Here is a 22,970-nt window from a genome sequence, read left to right on the forward strand (position 1 = left end):
AGACTAGGGACCGAATGGCTAGGCAGCAGTTCTGCGGAAAAGGACCTAGGGGTGACAGTGGACGAGAAGCTGGATATGAGTCAGCAGTGTGCCCTTGTTGCCAAGAAGGCCAATGGCATATTGGGATGTATAAGTAGGGGCATAGCAAGCAGATCGAGGGACGTGATCGTTCCCCTCTATTCGACACTGGTGAGGCCTCATCTGGAGTACTGTGTCCAGTTTTGGGCCCCACACTACAAGAAGGATGTGGATAAATTGGAGAGAGTCCAGCGAAGGGCAACAAAAATGATTAGGGGTCTAGAGCACATGACTTATGAGGAGAGGCTGAGGGAGCTGGGATTGTTTAGTCTGCAGAAGAGAAGAATGAGGGGGGATTTGATAGCTGCTTTCAACTACCTGAAAGGGGGTTCCAAAGAGGATGGCTCTAGACTGTTCTCAATGGTAGCAGATGACAGAACGAGGAGTAATGGTCTCAAGTTGCAATGGGGGAGGTTTAGATTGGATATTAGGAAAAACTTTTTCACTAAGAGGGTGGTGAAACACTGGAATGCGTTACCTAGGGAGGTGGTAGAATCTCCTTCCTTAGAGGTTTTTAAGGTCAGGCTTGACAAAGCCCTGGCTGGGATGATTTAACTGGGAATTGGTCCTGCTTCGAGCAGGGGGTTGGTCTAGATGACCTTCTGGGGTCCCTTCCAACCCTGATATTCTATGATTCTATGATTCTATGAACCCCAGTCTATGTGACCTTACAGAAGTCCTGTGTGCCCTGCTCTGTCTGTGTCCCCCCCTCATCTTGCATGTTTCCTCACAGGTTGCTGTGAGGAATGCCACTTCTGCTATGGCTGTGAGTTGGCTATCCTCTATTCTGGCACCACAATAGCTCCTGGTGGGCAAAAGGTGTAACTGCAGCGCCTCTCTGACAAAATGTATTTTCTGCAGAGGAAAAAAAAATCTGCGGGGGACATGAATTCTGCGCCTGTGCAATGGTGCACAATTTCCCCAGGCCTATACAGGAGACCATTGTGATCATTTAGCCTGAGCGCCTGTATAACACAGGCCAAAGAACTTCCCTGAGTTAATACCTGTTTGAACTAGAGCAGAGCTTTGATTTTTTTAAAATCTAAACTTGACTTAAAAATTGCCAGAGATGGAGAATCCACCAGGATGCTTCGGAAATGATAAATTGTACATGCATGGTTAAAAGTAGGGAAAGAGGTTTGGTTTTATTTTACCATCTGCCTGTTTAGAAGAGCCTGAAGTTGCCACTTCCCCCTCCGACAGCTCACACTGCAAATGAATTCTCTTTTGTAAAAACAACTTATGCACACGAGGGAGGGAAATGGTTGTGGATGTTCTCCGAGGGAGAGTCAAACAGCACAATGCCTCTTGCAGGGGAGCAGCCATTGCACCAGATGTGCAAAGGTGGGCTGAAGGCAGCAGTAGCCGGCTGCACAGTGTGGGCTTCATCCCCCTAGGGCACCAGCTGCTTTTTCCCTTCCATGAAAGTCTGTCTGATGCTTTGATTGCCCCACCGCTTACACAGTAGCTCCTTGATTGGATTGACACAGCCCACTCTGACCTGTGCTTTGGGGCTGGAGAAGGAAAAAAATGCCTCACAACATATGGAGTTTAGAGGAGGGAGAGTTGTTTGCCTTGGTTTTAGTTGAAATATATTATTCTTTTGAGATAATTTAAAGATGGGGGGCCTCTGTACATCTTAAAGTGCATTACAAAGCAGCTTAGTGTCTCAATCCCCATTTTACAGATGGGGAAACCAAGGCACAGAGAGCCTCACCCAAGGTCAGTCAACAGGCCAGTGGCGAGCTGGGAATGGAACTCTGGTCTCCTGGCTCCCAGCCCATAGCTCAGCCCACTGAACCACACTGTCTTTAAAAACAGCTCTTCAGTGTGTAATGTCTTGCTGTGCTTTTAAATGAAAACACTAAGCTTCACACACCCCTTTGTACAGCATGAAAGAGTAACAGCTCCCCCACAACCTCCCCAATGTCACTGCCACACTGGGCAAGGAGAGATCTGACCATCCAGAACCCCCCAGCTTTTAATGAGATGAAAGGAGGGGGCAGTTCCACAGTATGTGCTTATTGTATGACTGGTAGGGTTGCCACCGGTCCAGGTTTTGGCTTCTGTGTCCGGGTGCCATTTAGGGTTGCCGGGTTTCTTGTTTTTGGGACCTGGTAACCCTAAATGGTGCCCGAACCTTTTGGTTACAGGACAGGAGAAGGCAGCAGTGCTTAGCAAACGTAAAGGAGCTGAGTATCAGAAGGCAAGGGAAGCAAACATGTGGTCTGGTGTTGCAACTAAGACCTGACGCTTCTGTAAGGAGTTGGACGCCATCCTTGGTGGCCACCGCACCTGCACTACCAAGAGCCCCATGGATACTTTGGCGGGGCTGGAGGTGGTGGATGGGGGCTCAAGCCTGAGGACAAAGTCATGGACAAGGAGGTCGAGTTGGAGGATGTTGGGGAGCCCATGGCCGGCTTGTCCGGTGGCACGGCAAGTCAGGAATTCTTCTCCACTGCAGAGGGGTCTAGCCAGTCTCAGAAGTCTGTTTGTGGCCCACGTGACACAGGAAAAGAGAACCATGGAGTTCATTTTGAAGTTCATGATGCTCGGTTATACGAGGTAGAGCTGTTCTTTCCTATGTGTATTGTGGAAGTGGGTGAAGAGATAGAAATGTACAAGACTAGCTGTCCTTACCCATAACTATTTTACATTTGGGGACAATGTATGCCTTCAAATCAGCGGCACTGCTATGAGTACCCGCATGGCCCCACAGTATGCCAACATTTTTATGGCTGACTTAGAACAACGCTTCCTCAGCTCTCATCCCCTAACGCCCCTACTCTACTTGCTCTATATTGATGACATCTTCATCATCTGGACCCATGGAAAAGAAGCCCTTGAGGAATTCCACCATGATTTCAACAATTTCCATCCCACCATCAACCTCAGCCTGGTCCAGTCCACACAAGAGATCCACTTCCTGGACACTACAGTGCTAATAAACGATGGTCACATAAACACCACCCTATACCGGAAACCTACTGACCGCTATTCCTACCTACATGCCTCCAGCTTACACCCTGCCCACACCACACGATCCATTGTCTACAGCCAAGCTCTGTGATACAACCACATTTGCTCCAACCCCTCAGACAGAGACAAACACCTACAAGATCTCTATCAAGCAGTCTTACAACTACAATATCCACCTGCGGAAGTGAAGAAACAGATTGATAGAGCCAGAAGAGTTCCCAGAAGTCACCTACTACAGGACAGGCCCAACAAAGAAAATAACAGAACGCAACTAGCCGTCACCTTCAGCCCCCAACTAAAACCCCTCCAACGCATTATCAAGGATCTACAACCTATCCTGAAGGATGACCCAACACTCTCACAAATCTTGGGAGACAGGCCAGTCCTTGCCTACAGACAGCCCCCCAACCTGAAGCGAATACTCACCAGCAACCACATACCACACAACAGAACCACTAACCCAGGAACCTATCCTTGCAACAAAGCCCGTTGCCAACTGTGCCCACATATCTATTCAGGGGACACCATCACAGGGCCTAATCACATCAGCCACACTATCAGAGGCTCGATCACCTGCACATCTACCAATGTGATATATGCCATCATGTGCCAGCAATGCCCCTCTGCCATGAACATTGGTCAAACTGGACAGTCTCTACGTAAAAGAATAAATGGACACAAATCAGACGTCAAGAATTATAACATTCATAAACCAGTCGGAGAACACTTCAATCTCTCTGGTCACGCGATTACAGACATGAAAGTTGCGATATTACAACAGAAAAACTTCAAAACCAGACTCCAGCGAGAGACTGTTGAATTGGAATTCATTTGCAAATTGGATACAATTAACTTAGGCTTGAATAGAGACTGGGAGTGGCTAAGTCATTATGCAAGGTGACCTATTTCCCCTTGTTTTTTCCTACCCCCCCCCCCTTCCTCAGACGTTCTTGTTAAACCCTGGATTTGTGCTGGAAATGGCCCACCTTGATTATCATACACATTGTAAGGAGAGTGATCACTTTAGATAAGCTACTACCAACAGGAGAGTGGGTTTGTGGGGGAGGTGGGGAGAAAACCTGGATTTGTGCTGGAAATGGCCCAACTTGATTATCATACACATTGTAAGGAGAGTGATCACTTTAGATAAGCTATTACCAGCAGGAGAGTGGGGTGGGGGGAGAGAAAACCTTTTGTAGTGGTATACACCCATTTTTTCATGGTTTGTATGTATAAGAACATCTCCTGTATTTTCCACAGTATGCATCCGATGAAGTGAGCTGTAGCTCACGAAAGCTTATGCTCAGATAAATTGGTTAGTCTCTAAGGTGCCACAAGTACTCCTTTTCTTTTTGGTTTTAAATAACCACTCATCATTAAGTCTAGTGTCTGGGTGGTGAAACAAGGACTGGGATACCTAACGAGGCTGCAATTCTGACTTCTTGTTAGCCAGTGTAGTGAGACAGAAGTTTTACTTCTGTTGCTGGTGTGGCATAACTTATGGAAGAACAACCACCAGTTCTGACATGTGTCTGCCGTATTTCTCAGCAGTTTGTCCTGATTCTGGTATTCTCAGGTGTGACCCACTGAAGCACAGTGACACGAGCACAGGATGATTATCCCCACATCTGCTACTCCGGGATTCTTACACCAACCTCTGCAGCCTCTGGTGCTGGAAACAGGACACTGGAGTGGACACACCTCTGCACTGATCCCGTCTGGCAATTCCCTATGACCCAAGTGAGTTGCCCATGGTCACAGAGGCAGCAAGTGGCAGAGCTAGGAATAGACACCAGGAGTCCTGTAGCCCAGCCCAGCACCGTAGCCACAACCCCAGCCTCGCTCCCTCCCTCAAGGCTCCCAATGCCCCTTGGCAGGATCTGGCCTGGCCCATAGAATGCAGCAAGGGCCCCTCTGCCCCCTGAGATGAGCTGGCAGGACCCAGCTACTTACCCCTCCTTTGATGGCGTCCTCAATGGATGCTTTGGGCATGCTCTTTCTCCAGCACTGCTCGATGATGTTGGCCAGGTTGGTGTCGAGATCAGGGTTGGGTCTGCAGGAAGTGTCACAAGGGAGACATGGCTGGGATCCCATTCCAGGCCAGTCCTGGCTCCCAGCCCCTATTACTTTAAACCACCAGCCTCCACTCCTCTCCTCTCCAAGAGCCAGGGGTAGGACCCAGGCATCTTGACTCTAACTATCCCCCTCCCAGAGCCAGGGATAGAACCGAGGAGTCCTGAGGCCCCTGGTGACCCTCCCTGCCCTAAACCACCTGTCCCAAACCCTTCCCCTCTTCAGCCACGGTTAGATGTTATCTTAGGCCGCCTGAACCACAGGGACTGGGCTTCCCCCCACTTATGTGAAGTAGCTGCAAGAGCGGGACAGAGACCCAGTCACGTTAGGGGAGGTGTTGTGAGACAGAGGAAAGGTACAGTGGAAGAAGGATGAGAATGGGAGACACTACCCCACAGACCAGCATCCTCTGTTCCAGCAGCCAGGGACGGTGCGGGCCTTGGGCTAATAGAGGTTAGGAGGTGCTGGGGTTAGGGGCAACAGGATCAGTGCTACTCAAGGTGGATAAAAATCAATGATTTTTTTAAAATACAAAAATTCAGATTTTTTTTAATTTAAATCAGATTTTTTTGATGTAAATCAGATTTTTTTTGAAAAAATGCTTTTTGAGGAAAAAAAGTTTTAATTAAGATACATTATAGCTCAAAGATATTTCATAATGGAATAGGGATTATAAATTCTAATTCTATAATATGAGACAATATATTTATGTAATGTTTAAGAATTCTATAGTATGAGACAATATAGTATGAGAAAATATATTCATGTAATGTTTAAGAAAAGTTTTGTAAATGAGTTTTGTAAATGAGTTCCAATAGTTCATGGATTAGGGACCCAATCTTATTGGGTTCCAGAGGCTTCTGTATAGATTATTTAGGTTAATCTTTCTATCTACCCAATGGGACTTAGTGCTCAGTCTAGAAGATACCATCAGAGATGCTTAGTTTTGCAGTTCTCAAACTGTGGATTTGTGTCTCTAGAAATAACATGCTTATTAACAGCAAAAATGTTTTAAATAAATAAATGATATATAGAGGTGAGAAATAACAGACCTCAACCCTATTGTCCCTCTGTAAGTTTGTGTACACAGAGTCAATCCCTTACCTCTCTCTAAAAGTGCAAAGTTTCAAAAAGTTCAATGAATAGAAGATTGTTGGGGGCGGAATAGATCTGGACAAGGAGAAGAAGTCTGGAGATAAATGTGAGAAGGGAGGGACAGGAAGTAGAAACAAAAGTGAAACTGTTTGAGCAGCATATTCCAGAAGTCTTGAGCTCTTTCTGAGTGTAGCCTTCATTGATTCGAGCTCTACCATACCATTCCCTCACTAGAAGGGAAAACCTATAATGGCAGCAGGCCATAAAAGAGACCCAGTTTGGGAATATTTTAATGAAGTTCCTCTACCTGTGGGTAGGACAGGCATGCGTGCAAAATGCAAACAGTGCAACAGAAATGCAAGGCCTAGCTGCCCGAATGAATGAACACTGGCAATGGGTCACTGAGGCGAGGTTGGCTTATGGGATTGGGATCCCCTGGGAGGGGAGGACCCTAAACCATGGGAACTGTGGTCCGGGAGGGATGCAGGGCCTGAACTGGTGGAGATAAAGGGACTGTGGAGGGGCAGGTAAGGGCAGGGGAGAAACTGGACAGAGGAGGGCGATCCTGAGCGGGATGAGCTAATTCCTGGACTGACCAGCAGGAGGCGCTGCAGCGGTGAGTGCTCGCCCTGCTACAGGGGACGACACTTCGGTTGCACAAGATTCCCTCAGGGTTTTCATAACGCACCCACAATTTGTCACTCCCATGTGGTTAAGATGTGGGAAAAATTGACACCTGATGAGCAAAAGAGAGTAATTTCTTAAGTTGATGATCTATTGGTGCATGGGGACAATAGGTTGGTAGGATCACTGAGGAGGTGTTACAGATCATCCAAGATACCGTATTCAAGGCTAGCAGAGCCAAGGCCCAATCGGGACACCAAGAGGTAAAATATTTAGGGGTCATATTGGGAAAGGAAGGATGAGCCTCAGCTGCACAATGGGTGGAGTTGATTAGAAAACTTCCCACCCCTACTGATGTGGCATCCTTAAGAGCCCTTTTGGAAACTCTGCACTTCTCAAGAGATTTTATTGAAATGTATGCTGACAAGAGTCACCCACTGTATTTTCTCCTAAAGAAAGGGTGGCAATAGTACATTCTGCCGCCTGCCCACCTCCCTCCCCCACTCCCAGCGCAAGAGGGGTCCTGGGGGTGGCCCCCTGGCCCAAGTTTTAGTTAGGGGCTGGAACAAAAATCATGGACAGGTCATGGTTACTAAAAATACCTGTGACTAAAACACAGCCTGACCTATAATATCCTGAACAAACCGTATGGAATTATGATACACTTTAGTGAATTAAGTTAAACTGTATTGAATTAGGGTTAATATCTTTGGGGTACATTATACTAAAAATGCAGCTGTGTATGCATTATTGTTACCTTGCTCGTACCTTCTCTAGTAGGGAGGCTAATATCCTTCCTCTGTTATCCCACCCCAGAGAGATCTGCATGTACTAGTTCAGACTGGATTCTCTAGGGACCAAACCACAAAGAAGGGTTTTGTGAATAACTAGCCTGGTTTCAAACAGGCTCAGGGCCTTCTTCCTGATCCATCAAATGGACAGGACTCCTGACCCACGCAGAACTTCGGGCCTTAGGGGAGGGCTGGAAGGACTGGGTGCTAGTTTTGAGCTGAAACTGGGAAGAGTTGGTAACCACAAGGAACACAATTGGGCAGGGGTTTGAAGGACTGCTTCTGCCAGAATCCATGGCAGGTTGGGGAATCCTGGTCTTGTTAGCATGAGTGTAGGTTTCTTATTTTTATTTGATTTATTTTGTGTGTTTTCTCTGTAGTTCTTTGTGCCTTAAGAAGAAAGCAGACTTGCTAGGAAATGCTGGGTGGTACTTTATACCTGTCGCACTGCATCTATTAACAATTTCTGAAAAGAAAGTCCTTGGGCAGCCTGTCTGTGCTGGGATAACACAGGGAAGGGAGAACGGTGCAACCTGGAAATACCCCTATCAGAAGGGAGAGGGGCAAGTGTCTTCAGCCAAGAGAGGGAACAACTGGGGAGCTGGAAGCCTGACAGCGGGTGCCCTGGTTGGGCCACTGAGGGCTAATACAAGTGCAGTCGCTCTGAACTGACATCCAGAGCCCAGCCTGGCCCCTGGCAGCCTCTCCCTGGGTAAGCTCAGGGGTATGCAACCAGGTAAGTGGTTCCTCCTCCCTCTCATCTGCCACCTGCTCTAGTCCTCCTGCCCCTCTCCGCTCCTTGTGTCCTACCCAAGCCTACCTGCCCCAACCCCATGGCTCCTGCCCCCTATATCCTAACACCACTGCCCTAGCCTTCCTGTCCACATCTCCCTGGCCTCCCGTATTCTAGTGCATCTGCATCCTGCCCCTTCCGTGTGCCCCCAGGTCCAGCCCCCTACTGTGGCAATCTGCCCCACAGTGGCCTGCTCTCATCTGTCCCCAGGTCCTGACCCCTATCCCATGGGCCCCCTTCTCTAGCATTCTGCCCGATCTGCCCCCATGTTCTATTCCCACCCACCATCTGCTCCTTCCCTACCGTTTTTCTAGCCCCTCCCCTCTGCCCACTGGGTCCCAGTCCCCCCATCCCATTTCTCACTAGGGCTGACAACCCTTGGGCCTGGAGTTTCCAAGAATTAAAAATTAATCTTTAATTAAAGAGTGTCAGAAAAAGAAATCTACTGGCAACCCCTTTTCTCTCCCAGTGTGTTTCAAATCGCACCGCATCAGTCCCATGTGTCCTTGCCTTAGGGCGACCAGATGTCCCAATTTTACAGGGACAGTCCTGATTTCGGGGTCTTTTTCTTACATAGGCCCCTATTACCTCCCACCCCCTGTCTGATTTTTCACATTTGATGTCTGGTCACCTTACTTGGCCCCGATCCCCACCCTCTGTCCATCCCCTTGTATTACAGCCCCCCACCCCCGTTATGCCACCCATGGATTTCATGCCCCTGCTTCCCCAGCCTCATGTGGGGGACCTTCTCTCTCTGGCTTGTCGCAGCTCCATCTGCACCCCAGGCTGGCCTTCAGCTTGACACCCAGAGGGGTTCGCTCAGGATGGGAGGGGGGGCAGAGGGAGCCCCCAGAGACACGAGTTCCAGCACATGCTGCTCTTGGGGACAGAGCCCCACCGCAGGGCTCCGGGATCCTCGCGGTGAAGTGGGAGTCCGGGGGGCTGGGCCAGAAGGTCCCTGCGCTGGAGCCTCCCCCGGCTCCCCGACAGAGCCGGTGGGGCGGCCGGGGAGGGCAGCGGGACTGGAGCGGGGCGGGGCCTTCCCGGCCCCCTGGATCCCAGCCCGCCTCGTGCGCAGGGAAGCGGCCCGGGGAGGCACCAGCCGCGGGGCGAGAAGTCGCTGCCCGGGCGGAGGAAGCGGCTGGGGCCGGAGCCGAGCCCGGCGATGGCTGCAGCGGGGCCGGCGCAGGTAGGACGCGGGGCGGGGACTCCCCGGCCGGGCACTGGCTGGTCCCGGCTGGGGCCGAGGGGGGCCGGGGCCGGGTCCCTCCCGCGCTAGTGACCCCGGGGCTGGGGGCTGCCGCAGCCGGAGCGCTGGGGCCGGGGAGCGGCGCTGGGGGCCCCGGGCCGGGCGGACACGCGGAGCCGGGCCGAGGAGCCCCGAGGCGGCCGAGCCGGGGCCGGGAGCGGGGCCGAGCACAGGCCTGGGGCGGAGGCGGGGACTCCGGCCGGGGGAGGAGCCTGGTCCCTGCCCTGGGATTCGCGCCCTTCCCAGCGCCCCGCCCCAGAGCCCCGTGGGGAGCCGAGGGCGGCTCCTGTCCCCGGCCAGCAGGGCCCGAGTCCCCGGGGGGCTGTGCGGGGGGGTCTCCCTGGGTCACAGCTGCTGGGCTGGGGGTTCCCCGGGGGCCGCTGCCCTCGAACCCGCGTCCCCTGCTGAGAGCCCGGGCTGGGGCTGGAGCGGAGGGTGCTGAGTGTGTAACGCTTGTGCCAGCAGCTGCGGGTGGCGTTTGAGGACGTGGCTCTGTATTTCAGCCGGGAGGAGTGGGAGCTCTTGTCCCGGCCAGAGAAGCATCTGTACCGGGACCAGATGCTGAGGAATTACCAGGCCCTCGTTTCCTTGGGTAAGGACCAATTTCCCTTCATTTATTCACATCTGTAAAACATTTGGGTTTCCTATGTGGCACCCTGTCACTGAGTGGTGGCAAATGCCAGCCCCTTTCAGGTCAGCTCGCTGTTGGAGGAGAACTCAGGGCTACAGAGCCTGGGGCTAATCTTGGTGTAACTGGTTTATTTGAATTACCTGCCTCAGTCGTGGCACATCCCTGATGGTAGCAAAGAGCCCATGAGCAACCATCTCTTCCCGGAATCCCAGCCAGAGGTTGAGGGCAGCAACTCTGCCTCAGGAGCTGACTCTAGTCAGACAAATAAGGCAGGGGGAAAACACTGCTGCTGCAACAGCTCCCCACCTCCCCCAAAAGAATGAACATAGTAAATTTAACAACTGTCCAGTTGAACAATGCAAAAGAACTGGAATGTCTGTGTAACAGTGACACCTGCCATGACACGTTGTGGCCGATTTGCCTTAATGACATGCCCGAAAATTTTCAACAGCTATAAGGTGGCAAAGGAGCAAAGTTCCCTTCTTCCAAAGTCTTCCCCATGATCCATGTTGCAGGAGACAGTTGGGTAAGTGAAATAATGACCAGAAAGAAGGTGGTGGAGGATTTTCTATTCACCCTGTCTCTTAATCTGAAACTAATGGGTGTTCACTGGTGTTTCTGTAGGAAGGAAGGAAGACAAGGAAATCCATGTCACACAGTTGTCCTATGGAACGTACTGCCACAAGATAGCGTAGAGGCCAAGGTGTTAGCAGAATGGGATATTTCTATGGAACATCTAGAGCGGGGTGGGCAAACTACGGCTGGCCACATCCTGCCCAGCCCCTGAGCTCCCGGACAAGGAGCTAGTCCCCGGCCCCTCCCCTGCCTTCTCCCCCTCCCCCGGAGCCACGCCACCGCGTGGGCAGCGCTCTGGGGGGCAGGGCTGTGCACTCCTGCGGGGCAGCATGTCTGGCTCCGCGTGGTCGCCCGGCACGCTGCTCTGAGCAGCTTGGTAAGGGGGCCGGGGCCAGGGGGTTGGATAAGGGGTAGGGAGCGGTTGGATGGGACAGAGATTCTGGGGGAGTGGTCAGGGGATGGAGAACAGGGTGTGTGGATAGGGTGTGGGAGTCCTGGGGGCTTGTCAGGGGGCTGGGGTGTGGATAGGGGTCGGGACAGTCAGGGGACAGGGAACGGGGGGTTGGGGTCCTGGGGGGGCAGTTAGGGTGGGGAGGTCCTGGGGGGGCAGTCAGGGGACAAGGAGCAGGGGGGCTTAGATAAGGGGTGGTTAGGGATGGGGGGGTCTCTGGAGGGGCGGTCAGGGAACAAGGAGCAGGGGGGTTTGGATAGGTCGGAGATTGTGAGGGGGCAGTTAGGGGGTGGGAAGTGGGAGGGGACGGATAGTGGGCGAGGCCAGGCTCTTTGGGGAGGCACAGCCTTCCCTAGCCGGCCCTCCATACAATTTTACAACCCCGATGTAGCCTTTGGGCCAAAAAGTTTGCCCACCTCTGATTTAGAGTTACCCCAGCAAGGCTTTAAACTTGGCTCCCACTGCAAAGTGAGAAGGGTTGTAGATGTTGCCAATTCAGAGTACAAGTGAGAGACAGAAAGAAATCTCCTCTAAGAAAGGTTTATTTCAGGGGTTCCCCACTCCCCCTCTCCCCAACGCGCCGCATCCCTGCTCCTCTGCTTACCTCCAGGTGCTTAGCGCTTTCCAGGAGGGAGGGGGGAGGAGCCCGGAGCCGCGTGCTTAGGGGAGGAGGTGGGGCAGAGGCGCGGATTTGGGGAAGGGGTTGGAATGGGGGGCAGGGGCAGTGGGGGGGGTGTCAGTGATGCGGCCCTTGGGCCAATGTACTAGTACTCGTGTGGCTCTCCTGGTGATTGGAGTTTGAGATCCCTGGTTTATTTCATTATTCTCCTGCTTGGGATCTCTTGCGCTTTCCTCTGAAGCAGTGTCCGAGATTGGAGCCTCATCGTGCCAGGTGCTGTGTAGACACACCCTGACCGAGATGTGGGCCCTGTTGTGCTGGGCTGCACCGACACACAAACGAGTCCCTGCCCCCAAAACTTTAGGAATAAAACTTTCCCCCAAAACAGGCTCTTCAGGTTCCAAACCAGACTTAATCCACCGGATCGAGGTAGGGGAGGCAGAGCTCTGGATCTGGGATGCCGAGGGCTCCAGGGTACACTCTGGGCCTGAGAGCCCCTCCTCAGGTGAGTCCTAATAATCCAGTCCCTTCTGATTTACACACCTGCTAGCGGAGCGCTCCTTCATGTAGAAGGCAAAGGCAGAGCGAGATTCACTGGCTGGGAGCTGAAGAGAGACAAATTGAAGCTGGGAATTAGGGGCCAGTGTTTAGACCAGTCAAAATATATATGCATTACAGAAAGTACCAAGAAGTAACGACAATATTACAAGTATGTGTTCAGAGGTGAGTGTGAAAGAGCCAGAGACTGTGTGTGTGTGTAACACAGAATCAGTCTGTGTGCTGGCTGCTGGCGAAGTTTCTGAGAGACGCTGGGTGCTCTCTCTAAGACATTCACTGAAAGCTCTCCTGAGCCCTGTCTCCCCTGCCCTCGCTCTGAGGAGATGGGGTAAATGGACTGGTGTGGGGGAGGAGGGGAGAGAAAGATAGAGACTGTGTGAACTGGCTGATGGGGGCCAAACAAGCACCTGGGTAGAAAGACAGGCCTGTCCAGTCATAGAACACAACACCTGCTAGGCTTCCCACACCTCAGAAAATCATACCAAGGTAAGGGGCGCCCTAGAGATTTTTTCAAATGGCTTTTCATGGCTCTGCCCCCTGCAAGAGCATCCCAGAGTTGCTGGCCCTTGGCAGAGAAGGTGCTGTTCTCCCCAGGTTCCCACCCCACCCCCTCTCTGCTGCTTCACTTCGCATGTGACCTCTCAGACTGAAGAAACCTGTCCCCAGCGAGCAAGGAGAAAGCTGGGAATGACGCCGGGCAGGGTCAGTCACATACGACTAGTGTAAGGTGACGCCATGCAGAGGCGCCATTGTGTAGAACAGATCTCTAGCACCTGCAGCACTTCGCTGTAATGCTCTAAAACTGCCCCGCGGGCCAGGCGGCTGCTGTGGGGGGAGTGGACACATTTAGGGGCCAGATTAAATTGTCCTGCGGGCCATGACTTGGAGTACCCTGGTGTATGGGCTGGCTGTGAGAGAGAGGGTGGTGGTATGGCCTTTGTCCCATCCCCTCTCCTCCTGCTCTTTGTGGCATGAAACCTTTGTCACTTACATTGCTTCAGTGTCAATGCTTAGCACAGCCCTCAGCCCTATCGTGTCTGTGACTGTCTGTAGACCAAAGGTTGGGTGGCAGCCATTCACCCCTTCCAGCTCAGCAGTGCCAGGGAGCGGGTTGTGACACAATACAGACATGTTTTCCAGGTTACATCACACAAACTCTGAGTGACTGGTCATCCCCTCAAATCCTTCACACACAGACACCCCCAAAACCCTCATCTTCTTGAGGATTTTAGTTTAGTTTTCGTTTCACATAAAGACTGAAACCTCAGGCCGAGAGTAAATGATTTCTTCAAAGGAATTCCTAGAAAAGGACTCACACCCCCACAGGAATAAGCTAGATTGTTCTAAACAGCTTTAAACTGGTCTCACTGCGTCCACATGAAGGGATTGTAGCCCCTCAACTAAACTAGTTTCAAACCAATATAATTATAACAGCAAAAAAACTGGGGAACAGGCCTCATCCTACAAAACAGGAGAAAGTGAAGAACTAATACCACATAAATAAACCCCTCTGATTGCAATAAAGACAAAATCAGTTTGAAAACAAAACCAGGGTCCTGTTGTGCCAGGCGCTGCCTGTATCCTGGGCAGGCTACAACTGAAGCTTAAGCCAAGACCCAAGACATGCATAGCCCCTGTGGGAGCAGGCGCTAGGTGCTGCGGAAACACCATAGGGTAGAACCACCCTGAGTCAGGCTGCAGATTTGTCACACACTTTTTTTTATCAAAAATTATGGAGCAGTTACAGTAACTTTAGTAAAATCACAGGTCTGTAAATTTACTGTGACTGCTCCAGGATTTTTAATAAACCCTGCTGTCAAGGTTGATTCCCTGCTCTGGCACTTCGACTGCACAAGGTGGGTGTTGGAAGAAGAACAGGCTGACCCAGGGGCGGATTTGAGTAGATGGGCTTCTTTATTGCGGTACTTGTTCCCCTGGACCCAATTGTCCAGTAAGCACTGGATTAGTTACATCATACTCTTTTTATTTACATTAGTATGTAAATTCCTACATTTATTACAACACCCCCAAAAGCCTTATGGAGTAATATGAACGCCCACACAATCCTAGAATCATAGAATATCAGGGTTGGAAGGGACCTCAGGAGGTCATCTAGTCCAACCCCCTGCTCAAAGCAGGACCGATCCCCAATTAAATCATCCCAGCCAGGGCTTTGTCAAGCCTGACCTTAAAAACTTCTAAGGAAGGAGAGTCCACCACCTCCCTAGGTAACGCATTCCAGTGTTTCACCACCCTCCTAGTGAAAAAGTTTTTCCTAATATCCAACCTAAATCTTCCCCACTGCAACTTGAGCCCATTACTCCTTGTTCTGTCATCTGCTACCACTGAGAACAGTCTAGAGCCATCCTCTTTGGAACCGCCTTTCAGGTAGTTGAAATACAATGAGTATTGATAACCCTATACTGAGTGACAGATGTCAGAGTAGCAGCCGTGTTAGTCTGTATCTGCTAAAAAGAAAAGGAGGACTTGTGGCACCTAAGAGACTAACAAATTTATTTGAGCATAAGCTTTCGTGAGCTACAGCTCACTTCATCGGATGCATTCAGTGGTGAAGTGAGCTGTAGCTCACGAAAGCTTATGCTCAAATAAATTTTTTAGTCTCTAAGGTGCCACAAGTCCTCCTTTTCTTTTTGCCTATACTGAATATAATTATTCCCGCCCCTGATTACTATTTACCTCATTAGCATATTTGCCTATAAGTTTTACTTTGAAGATACACTTTTTTGCTATAATTGCAGTAATGAACTCCTTGGATCAGCAGTTTGCAGGGGAGGGAGAAAGCGACCATGACCCAGGGCTTGCTTATGTAGCTGGGAAAGGAAGGGAGGAGGAGATAACGCTTCTTTACCCAAAAGGTATTCTTTAGATCCCCACAATTCTTATGCAGCTGCAACACTTCTTAATTCTTCACAAGGAGAAGGGAGGGGAAAGGGGTAACACTTTATCTGTTAGGCGAAGGAATAGTGCGTGCCTGTGTCTACTCCCTGATACCATGCCAGCACACCAGCGGTTTTCCATGTCTTTACTTAACCCTTATATATCCCAACAGTGGGGGCCCGCAAGGACTTTAAAACTTAATACTGGCCACTCCAGGCTTGTATTAAACTCCCAAGGTTAGAGATCCGCCTGGTCTTGGGTTGGTAAATGCTGCCCCCCCCCAAGTGCAGAACCCCTCTGAGAGCCCAGGAAGGTGCACTTGGGAATTCCTTCCTGTGGGGCACCGCCAAACTCTTTCAGCTCCCCCTATGGGGAAGAGCTGAGAAAAGGAAAAGAAAAAGAAATCAGCTGTTGCCACCAGCTAATAGAAAAACATGTGCACGGACCTCTTAAGACAGAGAAATCCAATCCTCTAAAAAAAAAAAAAAAAAAAAAGTAAGTTTTTATTGAACAAACAAAAAAGCAAGAAAACACATCTGCAAAATTAGGCTGCTGTTAGATATATATAGTACAGAAATGCAACTGCAAGGATTAAACACCAGGAATGGCTTTCTTGGGGTCCAGCTTAAAGGTTACAAAAACAAAACAAAAGCACCTGTGTTAGCACAGACGAATCCACAAGCCCAAAGTAAAGAGAGAAACCTGATCGCGTCTGTCTAAACCAGGGGTGGGCAAACTACGGCCTGCAGGACCCTCCTGCCTGGCCCCTGAGCTCCCGGCCGGGGAAGCTCCCCCCAGCCCCTTCCCTGCTGTTCTCCCTCCCCCGCAGCCTCAGCGCACCGCGCTGCCGGCGCAATGCTCTGGGCCGGGGGGGGGAGGGGGGGGGCTGCAGAGCTGCGGCTCGACCCGGTGCTCTCTGCTGCGCAGCGCATGGCTGCCTGTCCTGGTGCAGCCGGGCCGCCAGCCACCCGTGCTCCAGGCAGCGCGGTAAGAGGGCAGGGAGCGGGTGGGTCGGAGGTTTGGATCGAGGGCAGGGGAGTTCGGGAGGTAGTCAGGGGGCGGGGGTGTGGATAGGGGTTGGGGCAGTCAGAGGGCGGGGAACAGGGGGGTTGAATGGGGGCAGGGATCCCCGGGGGGGCAGTCAGGAATGAGAGGAGGGGTTGGATGGGGCGGCAGGGGGCAGTCAGGGGTGGGGGTTCCGGGGGTGGTCAGGGGACAGGGAGAAGGGGTGGTTGGATGGGGCAGGTGTCCGGGGGGGGGGGGGGGGGCCTGTCAGGAAGGAGAGGAGTTGGATGGGGTGGCGGGGGGTCCAGAGGTGGTCAGAGAGCAGAGGGAGTGGATGGGGCTGTGGTTCCAGGGGGGCCGTCAGGAAGGAGAGGGGGGTTTGGATGGGGTTTCCGAAATTGTATGGAGGGCCGGTTAGGGAGGGCAGTGCCACGCCTGGCTGTTTGGGGAGGCACAGCCTCCCCAACCGGCCCTCCATACAATTTCGGAAATCCAATGTGGCCCTCAGGCCAAAAAGTTTGCCCACCCTTGGTCTAAACATTCCTGTTCTACCTACATATCTGTCGCTTCAAATGCGGGGAGGAGCAGGAACGCAGTGTGCTCAGAGGAGGAGGCGGGGTCAGGGCTGGGATTTGGGGAAGGGGTTGGAATAGGTGTAGGGAGGGGGTGGAGTTAGGGCAGGGAACGGTGAATCTTGCCCATATGCTCAGGGTTCAGCTGATCACCATATTTGGGGTCGGGAAGGAATTTTCCTCCAGGGCAGATTGGAAGAGGCCCTAGAGGCTTTTCGCCTTCCTCTGTAGCATGGGGCACGGGTCACTTGCTGGAGGATTCTCTGCTCCTTGAAGTCTTTAAACCATGATTTCAATAGTTCAGACATAGGTGAGAGGTTTTTCGCAGGAGTGGGTGGGTGAGATTCTGTGGCCTGCGTTGTGCAGGAGGTCGGACTAGATGATCATAATGGGCCCTTCTGACCTTAGTATCTATGAAAGGGGTTAGGATGGGGCAGGGGTGGAGTCAGGGCGGGGCCAGAGCAGGTAAAGCACCCACCGGTGCCAGCAGAAGTTGGCGACTATGGGCCCCAAGCTTCTTACAGCATAGCTGGTGCCCTCTCTCTCCAGCTGAGAAAACAACAGAGAGACAAAGGGGAATTTTTTTCTCAATTTTAAAAAGTTCTAGCCTTCCCATTGGCTCTTTTGGCCAGGTCCACACTCGCTTCCTCTTACCTAAGCATCGCAGTGAGAGTCCTTAACCCTTTATAGGTAAAGCAAAGAGAACAGCTACTAAGGATTTTTATAGCTAACTGACTGGCTGGGTGTACTCCCCCCCCCCCCCCAATTTACAACACCTGCCCTTCTCCTTGCCCTGACCAGGGGGAACTTGCTGCCCAGAGAAGCACCCTTCTCCCAGCACTGCATCCCTAACTCCAGCCTGGTGCAGAGGGGTTGGTGTGGGGTAGAGAACATATGGGTGGCAAGGCCAGTCACTGAAATTTGACCTGCCTCCCCGACCATCGTGACTGGATGCAGGGGCAAATCTGAGTGGCACTGTAACCCCACAGGCCAGGTCTCAATGCCCACAGCAAGGTGTTGGGTGCACCCCTGTGGGAAAGGAGCGGCCATTGCAGGGTGAGGGGAAATTGCTCCATTCGTGACATTTTCCTGTCCTTGACATATCTGCAGCCCTAACCGTGAGCTAACACCGGGATTCCCTCTGCTCTCTCCAGCAGGGCTCAGGATCCTGGGAGGAACGAGGACACAGTCTGAATGTGGAGAGAGCACGGCAGGAACGCAGAATCCCACAGCCCACAGATGGATGCATGCACAGGATGCAGTCCATCCCCTGGGTAGACTCAGGCAGAGACCGGACCTGGCTACGCACCAGAGACTCCCCATGGGCTGGTGTCCCCATCACTGTATCGACTGCGGCAAGAGGTTCAGCAACCCCTCTGCACTGACCCAGCACCAGTGCGTGCCCACCGGGGAGCAGCCGTATTGCTGTGCTGACTGCGGCAGAAGATTCAGATGGTCCTCAAAGCTGAGAACACACCAGCGCACACACACTGGGGAGCGGCCGCACCACTGTGCTGATTGCGGAAAGGGCTTTGCACAGTTTGCCCACCTGAAAAGACACCAGCGCACTCACACTGGGGAACTGCCTTACAATTGTACTGAGTGCGGCAGGAGCTTTGCCCAGAGCTCAAATCTGAGACCACACCAGCACACACACACCGGGGAGCGGCCGTACCGCTGCTCTGACTGTGGAAAGAGCTTTGCAGCGAGCTCGAAGCTGAGAATACACCAGCGCACGCACACCGGGAAGCAGCCGTACCGCTGCACTGACTATGGAAAGAGCTTTGCAGCGAGCTTGAAGCTGAGAATACACTGGCGCATGCACACCGGGGAGTGGCCGTATCGCTGCACCAACTGCGGAAAGGGCTTTGCAAAGAGCTCAACCCTGACAACACACCAGCGCGCGCACACCGGGCAGGAGCTGCACCACTGCTCTGACTGTGGCAAGAGCTTTGCGGAGAGCTCAAAGCTGAGAACACACCAACGCGCACACACCGGGGAACGGCCTCACCGCTGCACTGACTGCGGCAAGGGCTTTTTCCAGAGCTCAACCCTGAAAACACACGAGCGCACGCACACAGGGGAGTGGCCCTACCACTGTGACGATTGCAAGAAAAGCTTCGGCAATGCCAGTACGCTGACCAGACATCTTCGTGCACACACACAGGGGAGCAGCCGTACCGCTGTGCTGACTGGGGTAAGAAGTTCAGTCGTGGCAACAAGCTAATACCTGGGAATACACCAGCGCATTCACGGCGGGGAGCGGCTGTACAGGTGTGCTGACTGTGGCAAATGCTTTGCTCACTTGGGCAACCTCACCTGGCCCCAGTTGACTCACTAACACCACTCTGCCACCACCAGATCCTGAGGGGCTGCTGGCGGGCCTGGCACAGTGCCAGCAGAATCAGACCAGCGGGTGGTCCTGTCCCCAGGATGCCCAGCAGAGACTGTGTGGAGTTTGGGAATGGGACTTAACTGAGCAGTGTGGGGAAGAGCAGCCAGGTGGGGCGATCTTAGAGTAGGTGGTCACAGCCTTTCCCAGGAACCCTGTGTGTCCCATTCTGTCCATCTCCCCCATACTCCTTGTCTCCACACCTGACCCCCACGGGCAGAGCACTGTGATGCATCCTCTGACCCCCTCCCTCTCTGTGGCTGGCTGCTCCCGCCGTAAGCCAGCTGCCCTCTCTTCTGGTGCCATAACAGTCCCCAGGGGGGAAAGGTGTAATTGCAGCGCTGCTCCATCCAAATCAATTATTCTGGGGTGACAAATAACTTGTGGGGCACATGAAGTTTGTGCTTGCGCAGTGGTGCAGAATTCCTCCGTGAGTCTCGCATATGAAGTGACATCACACATGTAATCATTGATGGGTACAGAAAAATCAAGCCCTGGCACAGAGGTGCGTAGAGCTGTTCGTGTTCTTTCCTCAACTGTTCTCTCCTGTTAGCCATGCCCACAGACTACGCAAATGAGTCAAATCCCTGTATATGTCTCTGGGATGAACTACTCTCCAAGGACGGAGCCACCCAGGAGTGGAAAGAGACTTTCCATAGAGATTGTTCGAACTTCTAGATGGAAATTTCTGCTAGGGATGTAAATACAATTTTAAAAGTTAACTGTTTAAACCAGCAGTGTCCAATAGCAATTTGATGCTAGCCGCACTTGTGGTTTGAAATTCGATGCTAGCCACACTTTTGGTTTTGAATGTTTCTTACTCACCACATTATAAAAAAGGATTTAAAAACATATTACAGACGACCTTTCAAATCATTAACAGGTACTGCTAACACAAAATTACTGTAGCCTAGCCACGTTAAGCTGTATATCGAAGCCCGCAACCTGTCTTCCAGTGCTGCTGTCTTCTATACACCAACGCATTGCTCATGCATAGCCTATTGAATTGTGGCTAATTTGCCACATGCGGCTAGTGGTGAACGTATTGGACACTGCTGGTTTAAACAAGTAAAATATGGCATTTATGGGCCTGCTCTGGCTGGCTGGTGCTGTTCCGGCTGGGCTCGCTCCAGCTGGCGCGGGGGTTAACGGTTAAGGCGGCTAACTGGTAAGACTATGCTTACCGGTTAACCACTTTACCTTTTACATCCCTAATTTCTGCACACAGCTCAGAGTGCTGATGGAAGGAGCATGGAGTCACGCAAAGCTGGCCAAAGGAGCACAGGGCAGGGAGCCCATGGAAAGTAGCTTGTGGAGGTAGGTTACTGACTGGAGCTGAGGTTCACTCCACGACCCCACAGGTCTGACACCAACTGGGACGGCACAAAGTGTTTTACATGGGGATACTGGAGTTTTCCAAAGTCTCAAGAGGCCTCTGGGATGGAATATACCCCTGTATTCAAACCCTACACACTGCTATAATAATCTTTGTACAAAATATGCCTTACATGATAGGTATCATTTGAAAACTTATAACTTACCGGCCAGTATTATCATAGTGAAATGTATGCAGCAACTTTGTATTAAAAAATTAGGAACAGAAGCTGAAATTGCAACTGAAGTGTGTTGACCAGACATGTCTCGGGAGTGGGTAAAAGTGTTTCTCAAAAACAAAGGAGAAGTTAACACCTCTAGCCGAGCATGAAACCTCTTTCCCACCATGTTCACGTCTTCCCGCTCAGCTGAGAACTTTATTTAGGGGTTGCTTTGAGAAAAGTCTGCATTTCAAAGGGTGATTGAACTATAAAAGAGAGGGGCAGAAACACCTCTTGTTATTTCTCCCTGTTCATCTCTCCTTATCACCTAAAAGGACAAAAAGGAAAAAAAAAAAAAAAAAAAAAAGCAGCCCTTGGACCTCAGGAACTGATCCTGAACTGGAAACTTGGTCAGCAGTGCTACTGGAAACCTGTGGCAAGGGACTTCACTTTGCACCACGTCTAGTTTGTTCAGTTTAGTACTAGGAAGTGTTTTTATTTTTCTTGAGACCATTTCTGACTTTGATGCCTCATCACTTGTACTCACTTGAAATCTACCTTTGTGATTAAATAAATTTGTTTTCTTCTTTAATTGAAATGAAGTGAACTGTGTGGGCAGCTCCATTTGGGGTGGGAAAAATGACTGTATATTGATCCCCCTTAGAGGGGCAATGGACCTATTCTATCAGGACTGTCCAGGAGAAGGCTGGACAATACAGGCCACACATTTCTGGGGGAAATCTGGGACTGCATGTGTATTGGGATCACCCTGCAGTAATAACCAAGGCTGTGAAAGCCAGAGTGTGAGCTGAACATGGCTGGCAGGCAGCAGCTACACACAGACACCTGGGGTAAGACCGGATGCTGGAGGCTGTTTGTGAGTGGTCCAGGTTGGGAGCTACAGCAGCAAATCATTACTGGGCACCCCAGGTTACAGGGCAGGCGGTGACATGCCCCCCCACCTCTCCTCACTAGTTTGGGTTACACCCTGGATTGTGATAGCCTCATTGTCTCCTTGGATAGTGAGAATGGACACAACTCATATCCTAGTTCGATGTTCCAAGATTCTGCCATGAGTATGGGTCATTTCCTGATTGGCCCAGGCCAGCTTTGCCCAGCAGCGTGACCAGGCTGCACCATCCAACAGAAATGGTATAAAATGTCCCATGTTGTTCAGCACGTCGCTTCCTCAAGTCAAAATGTCTGTACGAAGGAGACGTGAGTGGGACCAGCAACGCCTGGCCATAGAGGACACCGTCTGCTGGGTAACAACTTTAGTCTGGTTGCTGACAAGCACCCTACTAACTCCCTCCTGTAAAGTCTGATCTTGGGCAACCACTGAGAAATCCACCCAGAGAACAGGCGTATGGATGTCACAGCACCTTGAGTGAATCGCCTGAATGAACTCCCTCTCCGTCTCTAGAACCAGCCACTGCAACGGTGAAGCTGAGCTAGAGAAGTCACCTCCATGCCAGCTCCAACAGATATGTAAAAAAAAAAAAAAAAAGTCATTTTGCTGTATATTGGTTAATGAACCATATTTACACACTGGTTAATGAATTGACAGCGTGGTTGTGTTAAGCGAACTGCTTCATACCTGAGTTAACACCCTCTGGGCGCCTAAAATGTCTGATGTGCAGAGGCGACTGGTAACTGCTGGCAGTGGTGAGGGGCACAATGTAAAGGCTCTGGTGGTGTGCTGCAGGTTCAGGGCAGGTACTCAAGCGACAAAGGAGTTTTGATTTCTAGACCTACTTTTGATGTCATTGGGTCGGGTTGCCCCCCACCGCCCGGGAGGCCCCCTGATATATTGGGGTACCAATGAGCCCACCTATTCCATCAGCCTGGGCTCCCTTACCCTGTCCTGCTGAGCCAGGCCCTCCAGCCTCCTTCAGCACACACAGGTACGGCCACACCCAACTGCAGAGAGACACCAACACTGAAATCAGCACTGCATGGGAAGGCTTCAACTAAGGAATTGCTCAGCACTCAAGAGCACAACCCCTCTGGAGTGTAAACCCAAACTTACATAGTTGTGCACTGCATAGAGA

The 22,970-nt window shown here is 51.5% G+C and overlaps 1 protein-coding gene across 1 annotated transcript; it reads left to right on the forward strand.

Moving 5' to 3' along the window:
* Positions 1–9,598: 9,598 nt before the first annotated feature.
* On the forward strand, positions 9,599–21,311 carry LOC141989691 (uncharacterized). Its single transcript, XM_074956625.1, has 7 exons — positions 9,599–9,622; positions 10,148–10,274; positions 10,765–10,839; positions 12,348–12,464; positions 15,277–15,393; positions 18,147–19,189; positions 20,613–21,311. Exons 1-7 carry the CDS (start codon positions 9,599–9,601, stop codon positions 20,703–20,705), a joined length of 1,596 nt encoding a protein of 531 aa, XP_074812726.1. The 3' UTR covers positions 20,706–21,311.
* Positions 21,312–22,970: the final 1,659 nt, after the last annotated feature.

This window comes from Natator depressus, chromosome 6 (genome assembly GCF_965152275.1).
Source record: "Natator depressus isolate rNatDep1 chromosome 6, rNatDep2.hap1, whole genome shotgun sequence".
NCBI classification, from domain to species: Eukaryota; Metazoa; Chordata; order Testudines; family Cheloniidae; genus Natator; species Natator depressus.

Excerpts from the sequence above, each read along its gene's own strand:
- LOC141989691 (XM_074956625.1), top strand. The coding sequence starts at position 9,599 with ATGGCTGCAGCGGGGCCGGCGCAG. Across the intron at positions 9,623-10,147 it reads CTGCAGCGGGGCCGGCGCAG|CTGCGGGTGGCGTTTGAGGA; the intron begins GTAGGACGCGGG and ends TTGTGCCAGCAG. Across the intron at positions 19,190-20,612 it reads GTACCGCTGTGCTGACTGGG|CTCAGAGTGCTGATGGAAGG; the intron begins GTAAGAAGTTCA and ends TTCTGCACACAG.